Here is a 19,729-nt window from a genome sequence, read left to right as displayed (position 1 = left end):
TACAGTTTTTTTCAAAGCCTCTACCCCTGAAAACTGGATAGAAAGTAACCAAATGGTTCAGAAGTTATCATGAAGAAAGACAACTACTCCTTTGCCTGATCACGTATGCCTTGTGTCTGTATGAAAACTGGAGAAAATTCCTTTACCCAGTGCACCGTCCCTACTTTTCTTTAAAGACACTCCAAGCGATGATATTTGGAGCAGTGCTCACTCAAGCAGTCTCTGGGCTGGGGAAATAATTACAGAGCCGTACATCCCTCGATCACCGTGTGAGGGAGGCAATTATGGTGCCGAATAAGCGCAACAGACGGGAAGCGATTGCTCTCATGCGCTTGGATTGCAGTCTGCTGCCTGGCAGGTCTCATGTGCTGCCAGGGAGGAAAGTGGGTTTGGAGGCTACTTGAACACCTGAGCATACTGCGAACTGTCCAGTGGGATTTTTCAGGTGTATGTCTATGCCAGCCTGACACAGCTCCGTGGAGGTTGCACAGAAGCTGGATAGAGGTGTTGTACATGCTCTTATTTCTGTCTGGCCTGGCTGGCATCTCTGGGATGCTTTGGTGGGGTGTTAGTGGGGTGAAGTGCTCCACATGACCACCCATGTCCCACAAGACAGCAGGTACAAAGTGAAGCTCATTCAAACAAGCACAGACTTAGGTCTCTAAAAAGGAATTTCTTTTTACAGGATGGAAAGAAATGTGTGCCAAGGTATTGCTTTCTTTCCTAAAAATAAATGATGGGAGAAAGAGAGGATTCACACAAAAAGATCTTGCAGGATTATCAACCATCACCAAGCAGAAATCCTGACAGGCCCCGATAAATTGTCTGACAGGTTTAAAGGTAAATTTGACAAGACAGAAAGACCTTGTTTTAACTTCTTTCTCTGACTAATGAAGCTTCAGACTTGCCTACAATCTACAAAGCTAAAAACTTCTGTAAAAATGAAAATGGGTACCTGCATGACCAGAGGGTGGAGAGTTATGAAAAAATAAACATAACGAGCTTTTTTTGATCAGACACTGTTTGTGGCGTAGAGTTTTAAGGTGGAAGGCATACGGCATTTATATTTTCCTCTGCAGTGTCTTCCCTGCAAACTGCACAAAAACCCCTCTGACTGAGCACTTCTGATTCAGCTATAAACTGTTAGGAAAGCAGCTAATCCAAAAAATTGCAGGCATAAAAACCTCATATGCCCCATTTGTAGAAAAGTGGAAAATTAGCCAATATTGCCTACTATTAAAACCCAGAGTATTCAGAGATGTTATCCCTCTTGAGATGTTACCTTAAAGCAGTGGCCCCTGGACAAGTCACCTGAGTGGCTCATGTGCGCAAAGCCCCTGTAGCTTAGCTGTGACGGCTCAGGCGAGGGGGGACCAGGGCATCACTTAACGTGATGCCAGCGTGACCAGGAGGGCGCCTTCTGCCTGTGAGGCAATGGGAGTCACATCTCGATCTCATGGTCTGAAGAAGTAAGCATGGTGGAAGACAGGATACATGGGAAGAAAATGGACTGGTCCCGATGGTGATTTACTGGTAGCTGAGACAGAGAGAAGGACTGGGCAGCCACAACCAGTGGGTGTGAGTCTCTTGTGGGAAGGAAAACACAGATCAAAACAGGAGCAAGTAAATGAGCAAGTATATAACATACTGATAGCTTCAGGCTCTCTGTTTTACTGCGGGAAGGTGAAAAGCAGTGACTCTCAGGGTTGCTTGGAACAGGAAGATTACCAGGTGATGCCCAACATGGGAAAATCAAATATTCCAATGGAAAGGAACTGCTTTTTCTTTCCTGGAGTACATTTCTGAATCCACTGCTCCTCCCTGCTGGCTCAGCTAAACCTGACTCACATCTTCTTTTCCACCATGCAGTAGCTGTGTTGTTCAATACAGATGGCCTACATGAAGCCCTAAGTCAGCAGCACATTGGCAAGACCCTTAGTGGAAAAGCTAAGTTCCACACAGAGCAGAAATAGTCCCTGCAAGGAGGCACATTGCTTTTGTGGAACACAAGGGAAAATAATCTATTTGTACAGAGCACCTCTGAAACCTTATAACATTGATCCTTGTATAATTCTTTTGTACTATGATGTAGACATACACAGCGTAAAGGTACTTCCAGGTGCTGCAAGAATAAAATGAGAGCACCTGTTCATTTAGACTGAGCTACACTGCACATATATCTTCTGCAAATCAGGCCTTCATCTGTAAATGCATTGCACACCTAAAGGAGACCAGGCTTTTAAAAATTTAGCACCAAGTGCTAAATTCTGGTACAAAGAATCCATCCACCAGCTTGAAGTTCCTGTGTGTGACAATTTTTTCCCAGACTGGTCCTTTCTAGTAGAACTACCCAGAAGACTTTTGAAAACATGAAATTTTCAAGAGCTCAAGCAACTGCAAAAAAGGATTTTAATGCAAGTGCCAAGTTTTGATCTTTAGTTATAGTTATAACTTTTGATAATGTTTTACTACCTCACATATAAAACATCATTCTGAATGGTTTATGCTCCAAAGTATGAGTTGATACCACTGTCAGTATTAGCTTAGCTAGGTGCAGGATTTCAGTGGTTTATACCAGCTATTTTAGCCAGTTCTCAGCCATAGAAGGTTTTGGCTTTAATTTGAGCTTAATTTTCCACCGGAAAATGCAAATTTGTTGGACATGGGGTTTTGCAGAAGTGCCAGTTTCAGTGAAGGCTGATGGTTTCTCAGAACTGTGATGGACATGCTGGAGGGGAAGGCAGGCAGCAAGGGTACCTGCTGGGGAACTCAAGGAGCAGTCAGACTGACGTGCCTGTGCCGGGCTGGGATGAGCAGGGACTTGAACATCTTTCTGTGAGAGATTTAGGAAAGGTGTTCTCAGCTGATTCAGCTGTTGGAGGGAGATAAGAGGAGAGATGGGAAGAAAGGAGCATGCAGGGGTGGCATTATTATTACCATTTTTTAGCAGGGAGAGAAGAAACAAGAAGCAGAAGTCAAAATTCCTCAGAAACACAGTCCTTCCTCCAGCTGGATTTAGCCACAACTCGCCTTAGTGAATCTAAGGGGCCAGTTAACAAAGATTAATTTACTGTCTCTCAACCTAACAAAAGCAAAGCACCTGCATGACCTTTCTTGCTGAGAGCTCCAAGTTTTAGGCAAGTCACATTCAGCAGTTCCCCATGACTATGCTAAACCAAGCCAACACCCAAGCTTCCATTTTCCAGGAGCTAAATCCTTCAACACAATATCATCTTTCGCTGCCTTTGTGTGAACTTGTCCACCTTCCTTATCCTCCTATTGAGGTAATAGGGTCTTATGGATTCATGCTGGGCCCTGGGATCAGTTCACAGCTATTGTGGATGCCCTGTCCTTCGCACACTGGCTCTCAGCACATTTACTTTCTCAGCATTACTGCTTTTTAGTACTTAATTATGTTCTTTATTTTGCTTTTATTGAACTGTGCTGTGCTTTCATTGCTTAGATAGTTTTATCTAGCAATCCCCAGGCTTCCTGAAGGAACACTACTGCAGGAAATTAATGAATGCACTATTTTCCCCAGCACAGAGCAAACACACTGCTAATAGCCACAAACTCTCAACCCTCTCTTGGCTGCAGCACTGGTGAAAAATCCTGCCTAGTCTATGCATGTAAAGAGACGTGGCCATTGAAACTGCTGACAAATAGCTACACCTGAAGGACCGAACAGCAGGACACTAAAGCATGTGCAAATCCCACCTGATGTTTTACTTTTTGCTGTCATCATCATCAGGCAAATCCCTTGACCCAAACTTGAGAAATCAATAGTGCTCAAACAAGGAAACTTGTTATTTTCTACTGGACAAACTTTAATTGTCTCAGAGGCTTCCAAGTTCAATGACAGACACTTCATCTAAAGCAAAAAATAGTAGTGTTTTGTCTCTTTCTTTGATATTGAAGACTAGGATTCTTCAGATCTGAAGTCCGTGCTCTGGCTTGACAAATACCCAGCGCTGGTGGGTGTTTAGAACAGGCAGATTAGAAAGACAGGCGAGAGGGTGAATGATTTTGGTGCTGTGGAGTCCAGACTCTATGTAGTTTGCAATAGGCATTGCTACCACTAGCAGTCTCTGATGAGACTTTGAGTGTGACTCCTTTTCTGTCACGTTACATTATCTGCTGTGCTGGGAAACTCAATAATTACTCTGCAGTCACTGATGAAACCATACTTGTTGAAACAAACAATGGGGCATGAGGTGATTGTTAGGCACAGGCTGGAAACCATCAAGCCTGTCTCATGAGGGAAACAAACTAGAACACTGTCACTTCTCTGGTAAAAAATATTTCCATATTAAAATTGGACAGGAAGAACAGACTGAGAAATTTTTCAGGGGGGAAAGAAATAGTTCCTGGGAAGCAAATTCACTTCTGCAGAACAGAAATTATTTTTCTGCTCCTGGAAGGGTATTACCTGGTTCGCTTTTCCAGACAATCAGCTTGGGAACCAATAGATCATTTTTCCCAATGGGAAATGCAAGTGTTTGAGATAGCAAAGGTGTTTTCTACTGTCAAGTCCACAGAAAATCCCTAACTGGACATTGTATAACCTGATAAGGAACCTGACCATTGTCAACTAAAACCTAAATTATTTTGTAGGCTCCTCCCTCAGTAGAATACCTCACAAGACAACAACCACTATCACAGAGACATATCAAGGTGGGAAACACACTACCCTGTTTAACAACCTTCCACTACCCTGGAGAATGTCTTGCCCACATTTGGGTCTTGGTAACTTTCCTTGCTGGTGTGGGGTGATGGCTACTCCGTGGATGCAAAATTCTGAATTAGCAGGAGATATTTTAACATTACCTCATGAGACAGGTAAAAGGCAGCGATTCCCAATGGCCAGAAGCAGCAGAGCATGGAGAACACAGTGAGGCCGAGATGATCTCTTGGTGGCATCATCAGGAAATTGTCTTCGCTTTCAGTGTCACTTGAGTAATCGCTCTGGAATAGCAAGGGAGAGAGAAATGTAGAGGTGCTGGTTAATGATATCATTATTTCTCCTCTGTCATGGGCCACGGCTGTGATCATCTGCCCATAAAACTCTCCCCAGTCACACCAGGGCAATTCCTCAACATCAAGACAGGCCTCCAGCATTCATGATAGAAGGCTTCTGGTGACCCACTCTGGGGTCTTTATCATGTAGGGGTCTCTAGACAAGGCCAGCTCTGGGGGAACTTGTACCCTATTCAGCAGGGCCCATGTACACGTTCTGGTCTTCTGTGGCTCCACAGCAACAGGACCACAGGAGTTAACCTGCCCTCCTGCAGTGTCCACACCAGCTGGTAGCATCCTTCAGAATGACTTCAGGATTGGGACTGTGGCCATGGCACATCTCCCTCCCTTCCCTGCTGAAGGGCTCATCAGGGCACTAACTCCTGTTTTAGCAGCACCCCAACGGGAGGCTGAGAGACCCAAACCCTTATGTCTGCACCAGAATCAAACAGTGGGAGCAGAGAAGTGGGAGCACAGCTCAGAGGCAGGATTACCTCTGCAAGCTGCAGGTTGCTGCCCTGCCAACACCAATGCTTGGGGAAGCCACCCCAACCAGTGTCACAAAGTCAGCCCTCTTCTTCTCCCCTCCTGCATGCACAGCACTGGCTAGCAGGTGTCCTCCTTAAGAACACCAGAGGAATCTCCATTCCCCAATTATGTCACAGCCTCCATCACTATTGCATGAACTTGAAAGCAAGAAATGAGAAATGACAAGAGATTTTGGAAATCACTGCAGGGAGCTGAAAAGGGCCCATTTTACATGTTCATCTTTTATGAATGAAAGAAAGCAACTCTCTAGCCAGATGAACCAAGGTGAACCTGAGTGGATTGGTACTTCAGAAACATAATGTCACATATCTAATACAGAAGGAGCTGTAAGCATTGGGTGCTCTGCATCTCCCAACTCAAATGCCAGTCTTCTGGAAGGTCACTTCTCAGGTGGCCAGGACAATGTCAGCCAGACATTACCCAATGGGGACGAGGTAACAAATATGGTGCAGACCTAAGCATAAGGAACCAAGGTAGCAAAAGCTGAAAGAAAAAAAAGCATGAGTTACTCCAGCAGCAATGGGATATTGCCAGATTTACAGTGTGTAGACAGAAGCACTTGCCCAGGCATGTTTCTTAGATGCCCCATGGTCAAGCTGCAGCAACCCTGACCTAGCAAAAGTTTCTTTCATGGTGGTTACTAGGATTGATCCACAGGGATCTGACTGCCCCACTGCTGAGCGAGTATAATTCTGCAGCAGAGCAGGAGTGGAAGACAGCCTGTTCTCTGGTGGCTTCCTTCTCACCTTTAGAGAGTCCACATGCAACAACAGGCACCGAGGCTGTAGTTATTCCACACTTGGGAGTTACAGATTTGGTGCAAGAAGGGTCCTGCAAAGCTTTTTAACTCACCCTGGCAGCACCTCCAGCATGAGACAAGGTCGCCAAAAATCTTCTCAAAAAACACTTTTGTAGTTGCATGTTCTTCACTGATTGTAGCAGAAATGCTGTGTAAAATCTCACTGAAAAGAAGACATCTTTTTCATGTTTGTAAACGTATCTTTTCGGGCATGGGTACTGTGTCCATCTTGGGAACTTAGCAGCCTGTTCAGGAGTTTTTGGCCTTTCAGCCAACACAACTGCCCAAGTGACATTGCTCTATCAGTGAGCTCTAAGTTAGAAACTCCTGAACAGGCTGCTAAGTGTGAAAGACAGGAAAATGAACTCATGCTCAAGAAGGTAAGTTTCCAAATGTGCCACTAGTAAGCCATGACTCAGACAAACCTAGGCTGCCAGCCTAATTATATTTTAAAGAGTTGCTACTGGGAAAAGGGATTGCCTCCCAAGCTGACCCATTTGGGGAACCCACCAGGTGACATGACCCATCACTTACTAACATGGAGAGTCTACTTTGACAGATATTGCTGCCAAGGCCCTGCCATGGACCAGAGGGGCCTGGAAGGGAGAGATGGGGGGACCAGACAGGTCCCGTGCACTGAGACTGTGTGGTCCATGTGAACACCAGCCTGTAGAACACCCCAGTCTGTCTCGGGAGTCTTGATGCCTCAGCAGAAGCGACATTTGGCACAAACTCAATAAAATCCCACTTCCGCGGGGACACCTGTGGATGCTGGTGTACAATGTTTGAGCTTGGTGACTACCCTCTCTGCTTTAATTTTCAGAATAGGCCATGTAAGTAATTTTTAATACCAGTAATATTTCCTTTCAAGAGTAAGAGAAGAGAGGGGGTGGGAGGAAATCCACAACATTGCTGAAACAGGCTCTTGAAACAATGCCCTTCCCTGAACGCCACGACAGGTAAGATACAAAAAAAAAATGCTTTTGATTTCCCAGTTTTGGCTGAGTAGTGTGCTGGCATTGTGTCTGTGGAGACTACCTGTCTGATATTTCAAATTGCCTTTTCTTACAGATAAAGATGAAATGGGGCAAAGATTCTCTAGATAACTTCGATCAAGTACTGAACAAGAAAATTATCAGCTATGCTGCTTTCCAAAGGGACTAACCCTTCTCAGGGCGGTAGCAACACAAGATCTCAGAGAGCTTCCATGCTGAGTGGAGAGGTGTGTGTTAGATTGCAAGAGGATAATTGCAGAAATTTTCTTACTTAGGTTAACCTAAAAACCCTTACTGAGGAAGATTTTCATGATAGGCTCATACTAATTGAACAGTAGAGTTATACTGTGAATGCCATTTTGACGGGCCAAGTCCCTGTAGTACACACTGTATCAGATAACCTGGCTGTCAATCACCAAGAGTGACAGAATAATTCTGATCAGAAAGCCCTGACTATGTAGTCCAGATATGAACCAGAAGGGTGGGGGAGTGGGGGGTGGGGGGTAGCAAATGTCATAAATCACAGAAGAAATCCAACAGCAAAAGTTACCGCTTCCAGCTAAACACTCATTTCTCCAAGCAAATCTTCCTACCCGATGCTCTCTCTCTTACAACACAATACCCAGTCCCGAGCTTCCCAAGAGATCCTCCCTGTCCATAAACCTTTCTAACATTGGGAAGCTTTTGACAATTTGGCTGTCTTCACTTGTTCCTGGTTCTGCAAGAGCTGCACCCTGACACTGGAGGAGCAGGACACTAGGGGTGCTGAGAAGTCAGAATTACTTTCACCAATTACAGTCACTTTGTGTTAGCAGACTGATCCTGCATAATCACTAATATTGTCTACAGCACCGCTTCTTTCATGTTTAACAGCCCCTTTATAAATTTACATGGAACTTTTTACAGTTACATCATAATCTCACTAATCTGACTGAAAGATTCTAACTCTTTCAGAAGTTAGGGAACAACATAAATAATTAATTTTCAAGGTTTGGGTGGTGAGGAAGACTGCGCAGACAAACGTTATTTAATGTTTAGCTAGATGAGTTTAAGCAATCTAAAATATCAAACTATCACGTTTTTCTTTCTAGAGTTGTACCACTAGTGCATCCTCCAACCAAATAATAAGCAATCAAAAGAGAACTTGTGCAACTGTTAAAAAAAAAGCCTGGCAGAGACCATCCCTTTCTTGGTTGAGATATTCTGTTCATCAGCAGAGCAAAGTTCCCTAATAGTCTCCTAACAACTCCCAGGCACAATCGACTTATCCTCTTTGAAAAGAGCTCTTCTATCCTGTCAGTCAGATGACATCACTGTCTTCATGGTGCTAGAAAAATCTTAGGATGAAACAAGAAAAAAAACATCCTGATGCAGCTGCAACCACATAAGTGACAAGAGACACGAGGATCACGGGGTGTCAAGGAACAGCAGCAGCAGCAGCTGACAGTCTTTTCAGGATGTTGAGGGATTCACTCCTTTTCAGACATGACATCTGGTTCCAGCAGTTTCACTGCAATTGCACAACCACTCCTAACCACAATACACAGAGAATATTTACAGAAGGCAGCGCCTTCCTGCTGCAAGTCAGGCTCTGTCTTGGAGACACATCTTTGTGTTTTAACATGAAAGATGTAATCTCAGCAAGGTCCACAGCCATCCTCTTGCCAAGTAAGCTGCACTCTCTGCAGCCCATGCAAGGTGCTGCTGTGAGAACTGATACCTGTGCAAATGGCCCTATAGCAGAAATGACACATCTCTGAAATTACTGAGCACACAGTGGGGATGTCCTGCTTCCAGTGAATCCTGTGCCACAAAAGCAGTTATTACAATTACAACAACCCTTCTCATTCTTGCTGACCACCGCTGCATGTTGCTCACCAACACACTTGAAGTTCAACTGTGAAGACAGCACAAGATAAAGCAATCGCAGTCTCAGTTTATCCACAAGCCTTTTTGTGGCTGTTATGAGGAAGAAATGACCTCAGGAGTGCAGGCAAGACTAGAGTTACCAGGAGATCAGGCCCCAGAGGACATCTCCCCAGAGCATGAACACCTGCAGAAGGCACAGCACCCTGCCCAGATGAATGTTGATTACAGTGAGTGACAAAGAAAGCAAGCAGCTCTGTTTTTACCCTCCCCTCCCATCCCCTCTCCTCTCCTCTCTGTTTCCCACTGCCCTGCCCTGCCCTGCAGGAAAAGGACCTGAAGACAATGGCTTGTTTCCCCAGAGGACTAGGTCACACCATCAGAGGGAAGGCTTTCACTGGGTTAAATAGCTGGGAGGCCCCCACAAAAGCTCTTTTACTCTGTCTTGTTTACACACATTTTTCAATGGTGCACATCTCTGCAGCCCTTAAATGCATTAGGCACAAGTGATGTGGGCAGGATAGAAACCGGATTTCTGCAGAAACTGTGGACGTGACAAAGGATGAAGAGGAGAAATGACCTTTTTTGGGTTAAGGGAGGCGTCTACTTCCCAGACACAGAGTGCATGGGATTTTGCAGCAGGTGAAATTTGGGTGCTAGATAATCCAAGAGGAAACCTTGACCTCTGTATTCAAGGGCGCTGCTTCTGACACTTCCCAAATGACCTCCATAAAAAGTCAGCCTTGAATGTAACCACAAATGTGGCCAACCTGGAGACTGATAGGTTGAAGCTGAAACATCAATGAATTTTAGTCTGTGAAATTCAACTAGCTGCTTCAGTTGATAGTAATGTTTCCTCAGCAAATGAGTGCAGAAGGGAGGGGAGAGGAGAGGATATTTAAGATGGGCTATTGAATCACATAGACACCCCATTTGTGAAAGGACCATGGCTTGGGAGCAGGAATCACCTGGCACAATGCAAGGCTGTCTGTACACAGAGCTGAATGTGGGGTGTGCACTTTGGACTGTGTTTCATGAGGCTGTGACCCCGAGAAGGACCACTAGACCAGAGTGGTCAGTCAAGAGCAAGCTGAAAATAACCTCCTCTGTGATGCACCACAGGAGGAATGAATGTGATCCACAGAGAAGGAAGGAAAGGTACAGTACTACAGACACACACATAATGGGTCCAGTTCTGGTACCACCATTTCCCAAGTATCCTGGAGAAATTAGGACTCAGAAGGCAGGTACATGCGTCATGCTGCAGCAAATTATCTACACAGGAAGAAAGTAGAGAAGCCAACACCACTTGTAAGATAAATTTAAGATGCAATTTCATCACTGTCTGTAAGTGCCTGCATGAGTCGATAATTTCTGATCAGAGACAGCTCTTTCATTTGGCAGAAAAGCAGAAGAAACCCCAGCGACTGAAAGCAGAAGAGATGAAGAGCAGACACAAGGTGCAGATTTTTAACAGAGATGTTGATGAACACCTTTCTGTGGCTGTAATGGATTTTCTATTACATGAAGACCTTTCTTAAATTGAGGCTAGCTATCCCTAAAAGCTGTGTGCTTTACCTCAACCGAGACATTATGAGTGAACAGAAGCTCTGCAGAAAGCCTGACATGGGCTGCCTGTGACATACCAGAGGCTGTATGTGATGGTCACCTAGTCCCTTCCACTATTAAAACACTAGGCATACTGGAGAAGCCAGACAACAGGTCTGCTGTGAGCCGCAGCTGCCAACAACCTTTGGTGGGTATTCAGGAAACAGCCCTTTTGGTATTACTTTTTTCCTGCAAAGCAACACACACTGCATACAAAACTAATTTCTGCTATGGCCCTGTGGGATGTCCTTCAAACCCAGATGGTCCAGTGGTCTGTTTTGGACAAAAACCAACACATGATGCAACTCTAAGATAATACGTGCTCTGTTTCCCCCCACACAATGCCTGTTTCAGTAATGCAGTTAAACAGGATGCCCTGTTCTGACCAGCATTCTGCATCCCTTTGCTCTTCTGCAAACAGTCTGAGTTCACCTAAATGCAGCAGACATCAAAGGCAGCATGCTGGATGATGGCTCTCCCACCAATGACTGTAGTTTATCCCTGCTCTGCCTTAACACATTACTTGCCACTGAGCAGCATCTAGCTGATGCTTACTTAAGAGGTGATGTCTCTAAAACCTGTTGTCATCATGGATTTTTTTTTTTTTGCCCTGGTGATGTATTATTTATTTATTTTATTTTGCCTGTTTATTTATTTCTTTTTACCATTCTGAGTTTCGCAGTTGCTCCCCTTCAATTTTAAAGGTATTTAAATGGTCCATAATCCACTAACCCTGACATGGTCAAGCTCCTCTTGTTTCCCCAACTCCCAGTCTAAATTGGCTTGTCAGTTGAGCAACCAGCCTTGCAGAATGGGCTCACAGAGACCTCTCCTTGCTTGGAAAGCTTTTCATATATAACCTTGCAAAACCAAAACATATCATGGGCAAAAAAACCCTGGATGCAGCTGTCCAAGCCCGTTCTTCCTCCTATCCCCCTGGATTTTGATCATCTCCCTTGTGATGTTTTCTGGACACCCACAGCCAGTCTGCCTATAGCTCATCAGTAACTTGCATTCAACACATTGCCACTGGAAGGGGATTACTGCAGACAGCAATAAATAGATCCATACTAAAACAGGCCAGCTTCCAGAGTCTCCTAAATTACACTCTTTCTCTGGGAGAACAGTAACCACAGCCATAAAGTAAATATACCTAATCTTTGTGCGTGACAGGGCCCTCAACAACCCTTAGAATTCATGGGGAAGGCACATGTGTATAGCAGCACGCTCATGCCACTGCAGGTGGGACAGCAGCCACCACAGAGAAGTAGCTCTCAGCAGCTTATGCTGTCAGCTGTTGAGAAGGGTGAAGTTGTGATGAATGCAATGCACTTCATCAATGTTATTCTTTGTGGTATGGGGCATCACTTTGGGGCTCCCACTCAGGGAAAGGAAGGCCTTCACAGTCTGCAGACACAGAGGATCCTTCCAGGAGGAGCAGAGCAGATGGTCCCTGCAGAGCAGATGGTCTCAACGCTGCCTGTTGCAGAGATTAGGGAGATACCCCTCTTCACTGAGTCACTTCAGCAGGAAGAGTAGTAGTACTCCACTCAAGCCAGGGCAGGTGGTGTGGCCCTTCATGATTGTCCTCTTTTTGCTTCAGAGATGACACACCTTCCCTTGTGGGGCAGTCTTCAAAGTGTGCCACATCCCCATCTTCTGCAAATGACAGTGTGCAGTGCATCCAGAGTTCCTGCCGCTTACAGGCTGGAGCACAGGGACCTTGCTGCATAGCATCAGTCTGAAAACTCAGGGGAGTGATGATGAGAAAGGGAATTGCTCTGGGCCTTGGCTGCTATTAACAAGATTCATAGGAGGGCACTTGGAGACTGCTGAAGGTGACTTCCCAGCCATGCTCCCTTCACCTAGGGCTGGCTAATAAAGGTTAATATCCCTTGGCAGGGCTCAGTATCTCCAGATTCCAGTGGCTCCTCCTTTAAAGGAGAAAAATAAATCAAATGCAAATGAAGTGTAATCACTCTTGTAACCTGTTAATAATGTGCCTGTGAAGGAATCCAAGGACATAAAGTGTGTCCTATGGGGTCAGACCAATGGCCCTCTGAGCCCCATGCTCTGCCTCTGACAGCAGCAGCAGGACATGACATAAACCTGGACATGCTGCAGTCCATCCCTTGTGCTCCCTCAGCACCCACAACAGTTGTGCAAGAGGTATGAGAAAGAAAAGCTTTGCCAATTCGTTTTAATATGTTTATGGATTCCCCATCCATGAATCTGCCTAATCCCTTTTGAACTTGTGGATCCACCATAACCTCTTGTGGCAGCAAGTGTTCACTAGCCCGTGTGTGAACAACGATTTTCTGTTATCTGTGTTAAGCAAATCTCTTACTAGCTTCCTCAAGTGCCCCCTGCTTCTAATATAGGTTTGGCGAACAGTGGGTCTGCATTCACCTCATCCTCCACCTTCATGATCTTGGGCAACCAGCTCTTGTACACCCCTTGGCCACCTTGCTACAAAATGGAGTGTCCCAAACTCTTTCATCACTCCTTGTAAGGAGGCTGCTACTTCCATTTGATCATCATCTTCACCCTTTTCTACCTCCACAATGTCCTTAAGAAGTGGGACCACAATCGTCCACACCATTTAAGAAAGTGGATTGCACCCCAAACTTTAATACAGTGGCAAAATGCTGCCAGTGCTCTGTCTTGTTCTCAACACCGCTCTTTAAGATACCCAATATTTTGTTGACTCATTGGCTTGCCCTGCACACTGTTCTGCAGGACTTCACAGCACTGACTGATTTCTCCACAGTCTCTTTCCTGAGCTGTGGCTCACAGTTATGAGCTCAGCCTTGAGTTCACATAGTTTGGAATTTTTTTCCATAAATGTACTAGTTTCTATTTATTTACATTGAAATACATCTGCCATCATTTTGTCAGTCAGCTTTGTCCAGTCCTTCCAGAGTTCTTCTCCACTGCCATACCACTTGAATACCCAAACAAAACTAACACAATTCACAAACTCTGATGGGTCTAAGAGCCCAAATGCCTCCGTATTTCCCTATGACCTCATCTCATATCCCTCTGTTCTTCTGAGCATGTGCCATGGGGCAAAAGAAACCAAAATGACATTCCCAGATCCACAACACATCCCTAGGTGAGCTTGGGTAACACATCTATAGCACCATTTTCTTCAGTTCCCCAGGTGCAGAACTGAGAAAATACTGTTTTCCCACCTCACAAGAGCGCTGCAACACTAGTGAATTCATTAGTGAAAACAAGGTGCAAGACACTGAAGGGAAATAGCCATACAAGCAAGTACCTAAAGCACATAAGACCTGCCTCAGATGTCATCTGTGCTACAGCCTCCCAAGTCTGCACTAGACTGCCTCTTCACCTATGCTGCAGAGATCTCTGGAAGGGGAACCCCACCACGCTCAGCTCCCCAAGGGAGTGTCCAAACATGCCTTCTGGTTTCCTACTCCCAGGGGAGGCTGAGGACACAGCTGCTCAGGTCTTACCAGCACAATGCAGGACCATCCAAGCCTGTGCAAGCTGGAAGCATTGAGAGACAGCATGCATGCTGTGAGGCTCAACATGCATAAACCCCTTCAGGGCCTTCTCTTCATGTTGCAGAAGAGATGCAGCCAGGAGGTGCTAAGAGGGGTTAGATGGAACAGGACATGGCTTAGGATCCACCTTCTGCCTCTACACTTTCATGCTCATGTCCAAGGGATGAGTTTCACAGCAGCATCCAGCAATTTGTAGGGGAAAAAAAGAAAGGTTTAGCTTGAAAGCACTACATTTCCTTTCTTCTTTCACTCCCCAGAACATTCTGCTTATTTCGTTTTCAGAGACTGTTTCAGATGTTGCTGGGAAAAAAGAAAAAGGGTTTTAAGACAGAGCTCAGGTGTATTGTTTTATGCGACACATGAATAATTCAATTTGCTGCCATCAGTAGCTTGGGTTTCTCTAAATAAGCCATCTACCTAGGGGTTAGGAGGAAAACTAGCAGGAGCGTAATATAACAAATGATGTTTCTGAATAAAAGATGGCACTGCATTTACACATGAACTCTAACAGGAGGGTATATCAGCTAGCAACTCATGTAATATTTCACTGCTGCCACGTTTGACAAGTTGTCTGTCCATTAGTTGTGGCGTAAAGAACTCATAAGATATTTATAAGCATTCCAGAGATACCTAAATAGGGAATCATTTGATTTCAGGCTTGGGCACTGAAGAGAGAAGTTTAAAGCTTTGACAGAATGCACAGCCTTCTGCTTTCATGCCTGGTAATTGCTGGAGTAAAGTGGGGCTGTATATGCTAATGAGAGCAGTTTCAGAAATGGTTTTTCCCCCAGACAATTATGATTTTCATAGGCAGTTTGAATAACATTACACCAGGACCTGAGAAACACTGCTAGTAAACAAACAAACAAAAAGTTAAACACAGCCACGTTGTTGCAGCAATGTGCAGGAGCTCTGCTTATGATGTCTCCTGCTCCTCTGCTACATCTCCCACATTCTTCAGTGTCCCTGGGCTTGGGGAGGGAAAATGGTGCCTCCTTCCGTGCAACTTATCAGAGACATCGAATAGACTCATCCTGAAGGGGATGACAGGTAACAGAGCAGCTACCCCTGCAGCCTGGCTGGGTCAGCTCTTCAAAACAAAACCAAATCGCTGTCCATCAAAATAGTTGGTATTTTTCAGAAACTTTCTCTGCATTGAAGTTTTCTGCAAGAGAACAACCTTTCTGCTTATCAAGAGCCCAACTCTCTTCAGAAACAAAAACCTGGCAGAAATACACTGACAAGCAGTAAAGCTATTTTCTGCACGTGTCCATGGACTCCTGCAAGTATTGCATGGAGAGGGTCACTACAAAGGGATGAGTTTTATTCTTCTGCATTTCTAAGAAACTAAATACCCAGACCTGAAAAACCATAGGCAGGCATTCTGCAATAAGAAAGGCAATGCCAGAGGGACATGGGGGAAAAAAAACCGAATCACAGCCTCAGGGTCATTCTGTCTCCCAGAAGGCCTTTTACTGAGATGCCTCTGTTGGGAATGCACTTGCCTTGCCCTGACACATGGAGAACAGGTGGTAGCCCTCAGTTTTCAAGAGACAGCAGCTCTTCTGCACAAAGTTCCCCTCTTTGCTAATGTTTGCAAAAAGGGTCTATTTTTAGAGTTTTCTCCCAGAAAGAATTGCCAAACCAGATATGTTACAACAAAAAACCCTTACAAGAACTGAGCTCTGATCTGCTCTTATACTATGCAGCTTCCATCCCTTGATGAGCTGTGGCATGACAGTCAATGTGGCAAGATACTCAGCAACGTGCTGTGCATCCTTGATGGCAGAATCAAATCCTTCAAGGCTCTCACAGTGGGGAAGCAAAACCTTGCGCCTCTGCTGTATCACCTTCTCTCACTGTTCTTTTAACTTCTGCTCCCAGCCCTGGTACTAACCCTTTCAACCCCACTTCAGGTCTATTAGTAATTTAAAAAAAGTATTTGCTTCTGGTCAGTAACTGGTGGGGTAAAAAGCTTTCTAGTGAGCCAGACTCATGCTGTGTGATTCAGGTGCTTTTTTTCTCATTTGGATAGACAGGCAAATTTTTATGTAGTTAACAATCTGGCATGGTTCATTCCCTTCTCAGTGACTGCTGTCCTCAAATACTCTTCTTCCATTTCTGGAGTCTCAACATGTGAAGCTATGTCTCTAACAAACCTCTGTACTAGCCAAGCCCAGGAAGCCCTCATGCATCTGGCCACATAGATACAGCATCTGTCCACATGGGAACCAGAAGAGCAGTCACCTTTTTTGCTGGTCTTGTGCTGTCAAATGCAGCATTCATTTCCTCCCCATCTTTCTGCACAACTGGCTGCATCAGCAGAATTTGGACCTTCCTGGTATGGATGTTACTCCCCATGCTGAAACTCCTCATGCTGAGTGCAGCTGCTCAGCAGGTTGGTCATTTGGCTCTGGTTCATGGAATATTGTGAAAATTGCAGCGTTGCACTGGGTTGGCCAAGTAGCACAACGATGGAGAGTGGTACTGGGCCAGAAGCAGAGGCTTCTAGCAGTTCTAACAATGCACATTTCCAGTCAGGTAGGTCCTTCCTCAGACTTTGCCTCATTTTCTCCTCCCTTGCTCCATTCTCCTGGTGGAAGAGAAACGCTGATACAGAAGAGAGGAAGATACATGGGTATGTACTTTGTGAATATCATCCTCTTCTGAGCACTTTGTACATGTAAGTCAGGATGGCTGTCCATACACCTCTCTGTTTATTAGCACAGTAACATCTGCAGGGTTAAGTGAGGCTGGGAATCTGTGGTGCCAGGTGCAGTACACCATTTAAGAAGGGACATATATGACCTCAGGAGGCTACAGTCCAGAGAAATAGGTCAGAAAGAAGGAGGAGCCAGGAGGCATACACTGTCACAGCATGGTACCAAAATTTGCAAAGACTCTCTCCTTTCTCCCCTTGAGTTCTGGGGAGCAGGAGGATGAAGTCGCTTTCCTCAGACCTTGTTTTACAGGTGCTTTTCTAGAAAAATAAATGTTCTCTATGAAAAGCTAATCAAGCCTCTACAGCAGTACCTCTTTGAAGAGACTCCCAGATCGAGGGCCCTACATTCCAAAGGCACCTCATATAAAACATCTTTTCCTCGTCCGACTTATTTTCCTGTCCTTTTTTAGCCTGTTCTCCAACAGTTGGCTAAAGAGGTCTTGCTGCATTTGGATTGACAAGAGGGAGACCTTTTTTTTGCTGCCTAAATGTCAGGCCAGATGTGTCAATAACATTAGGCTATTACGTGCCTGCTGCAGTCACTTGCATCACTACTGCATGAGAGAAACTAGGGCAAAAAGGCAGCAGCTAGGGATTTTGTTTTGATTAAGAAAACGAGACTACCCACAGCCAATTTTGAAATGTTGTAGAAGGGTGTGATTTGAACTAACACCCTCACATGCCTCAGAGAGAAACTTCCTGTCTCCCTGTGGAGGCACTGAACACTGCATTACTGGCACACACTGGGAAAAACGTCTCTCTCTTCCTACCTCATCAATACAGAGAGAAAAAAGAATAAAAGAGAAGTCAGAATCTTGTTGGGTTGCCTCTGTGCTGATCACAGGGTGAGACACTGATATTACAGGAGGTGAAAATAGAAGCTTTAGGACTTGTTAGGTCTCAGTGGAAAAAACCCTGCAACAGAGAAACACGAGCAAATAGTCTCACGATCTCAACTTGGACATTTGAGTTGAAGCTATGGTTTTGCTTCAGACAGCCAAACAGCCTTTGGTAGGTTAGGAGTCTGTGACCAACACTGGAGAAAGTTTTGGGATCAGCAGCATTATGGCACACCCTCCATTCCCACACACACTGGCAAACACAAACCTGTGCCAGCCTTGGGCAGCTGGTTTCAGCCAAAACCAAAAAGACCTTTTAAAGTAAAAAAATGTAAAATTTAAGAAAGAATGAAGTTGATTTCCATAGTCTGCCCCACTTGGAGAACAAAATTTATCTTACTTTACTGTAAGCAATCAACGAAGCACAGGAACCTAAAAGAAAACATTGCATTTGGGATCTAATGAAGTGTTTCACTCCACCAGAAAAAAGTCTTATTTCCAAGACAGGGGATTCATTGCAGCTTGAAACCCAAAGACTTCTGATTTTGTGTTCATTCAGAGACAGAAATGTTTTGTGATTGAGCCTGTATGCAAAACAATCTGCTTTATGCCCAGCTCAAGTCAGGAGAAATAAAGAGATGATGTTGGCCTGCTGAGTAAGACAAGTTCCATGTATGTGAACAGATGCTCCTGGCCCCAGCCTTACACAGCATTTAAGCATATGGGTCTTCTTCAGTTTCTGGCCAGCCCATTCAGAGGCAGGAGGGAAATGTTGATTTCTTTTAAGGCCAGTGGAAATTTTGCCATTAGTATCCAGAGAGTTGGGACTTGACCCAACAAATAAAGATGAGCAGCTGCTCACTGTCCTGGTTGGAGGAGTGTGATACAGCTGATCCCATGCAGACCAGCTTCCAAAGCAGCTGAGCCCCTGCAGACCATCTCTTGGAGGCTGTACACTTAAGCCCAAATATACCCTCCTCCCCCCAACACTCCCCACATATCCCAAATAACGTCTGACCTCTAGCTCCTGGAAATCCTCCTCTTCCTCCACATCATAGGAGAGGGTGTGAATCTTGATGTCATCTGCTGAGAGATCAATGAACTTGCTGTCCGGGTACTCCAGGCTGTCTTTGGTAGGAGAGCGGTCCTCGATGAATGTAGTTTCACAGCATTCCGAGCCAATGCTCTCACCCCATGAGCGCAGCACGTTCTCTGAGTAAAGGATGATGTTGGGCCGGTAGTGAGACTCCACTGTCTGCTGCAGCATGTTGGGGTCCAGCAGCTGCTGCACAGGGTCATTCCTGCCATTCTCCAGGCAGCTCAGAGAAGAAAGGCTGCCCGCTCGGTGACTCTGGTACTGGGGGGTCGGGTACACAGAGACCAGACCATCTCGGCTCTCTGCCACTAAGTTCCTTGTATTAATTAAACCATTCCTTTTTCCAGCTTCAGCAATCTTATTGTGCATTAGCACACTGTTCTGCTCAACCAAGCCATCCATACTGGGAGGTGTCTAAGGGAGTGGGGTGGGTGGTCTTTATTTTGTTGTACCTTTGAGACAGGTCACACTGGGGCAATGGCTCCCATTTTCCTGATGAAGAAAGGAAACAGATACCACAGTGAGGACAAAAACAATGAATAACATATCAAGGCACCCAAATCAGCTCATCTTTGGTATCACCTCATAAGGAAATACACCCCCACATATGCACACACCCTGTCTTAGCTCTCCAAATATATCCCCATTTGGAGAGATAAGAAACCCCACCCCAAATCCACGGGGTGAACAGGAGCAGATGACAATGTGT

The 19,729-nt window shown here is 45.1% G+C and overlaps 1 protein-coding gene across 1 annotated transcript in view; it reads right to left on the bottom strand.

Moving 5' to 3' along the window:
• The window catches only part of SYNDIG1 (synapse differentiation inducing 1), an 88,088-nt gene that overhangs the window by 50,841 nt on the left and 17,518 nt on the right, over window positions 1-19,729 (bottom strand). Inside the window, exons 2-3 of the mRNA XM_064446504.1 lie at window positions 18,943-19,512; window positions 4,828-4,965 (exon numbers count right to left, since the gene is read on the bottom strand). Of these exons, the coding sequence (XP_064302574.1) occupies window positions 4,828-4,965; window positions 18,943-19,422 (618 nt within the window). The 5' untranslated portion in view covers window positions 19,423-19,512. The remainder of the gene's footprint in view (window positions 1-4,827; window positions 4,966-18,942; window positions 19,513-19,729) is intronic.

The sequence above is a fragment of the Phalacrocorax carbo genome, chromosome 3 (genome assembly GCF_963921805.1).
Source record: "Phalacrocorax carbo chromosome 3, bPhaCar2.1, whole genome shotgun sequence".
NCBI classification, from domain to species: Eukaryota; Metazoa; Chordata; class Aves; order Suliformes; family Phalacrocoracidae; genus Phalacrocorax; species Phalacrocorax carbo.
Note: the sequence above shows the minus strand (reverse complement) of the source record. Positions and strands in the feature narration are given on the sequence as shown.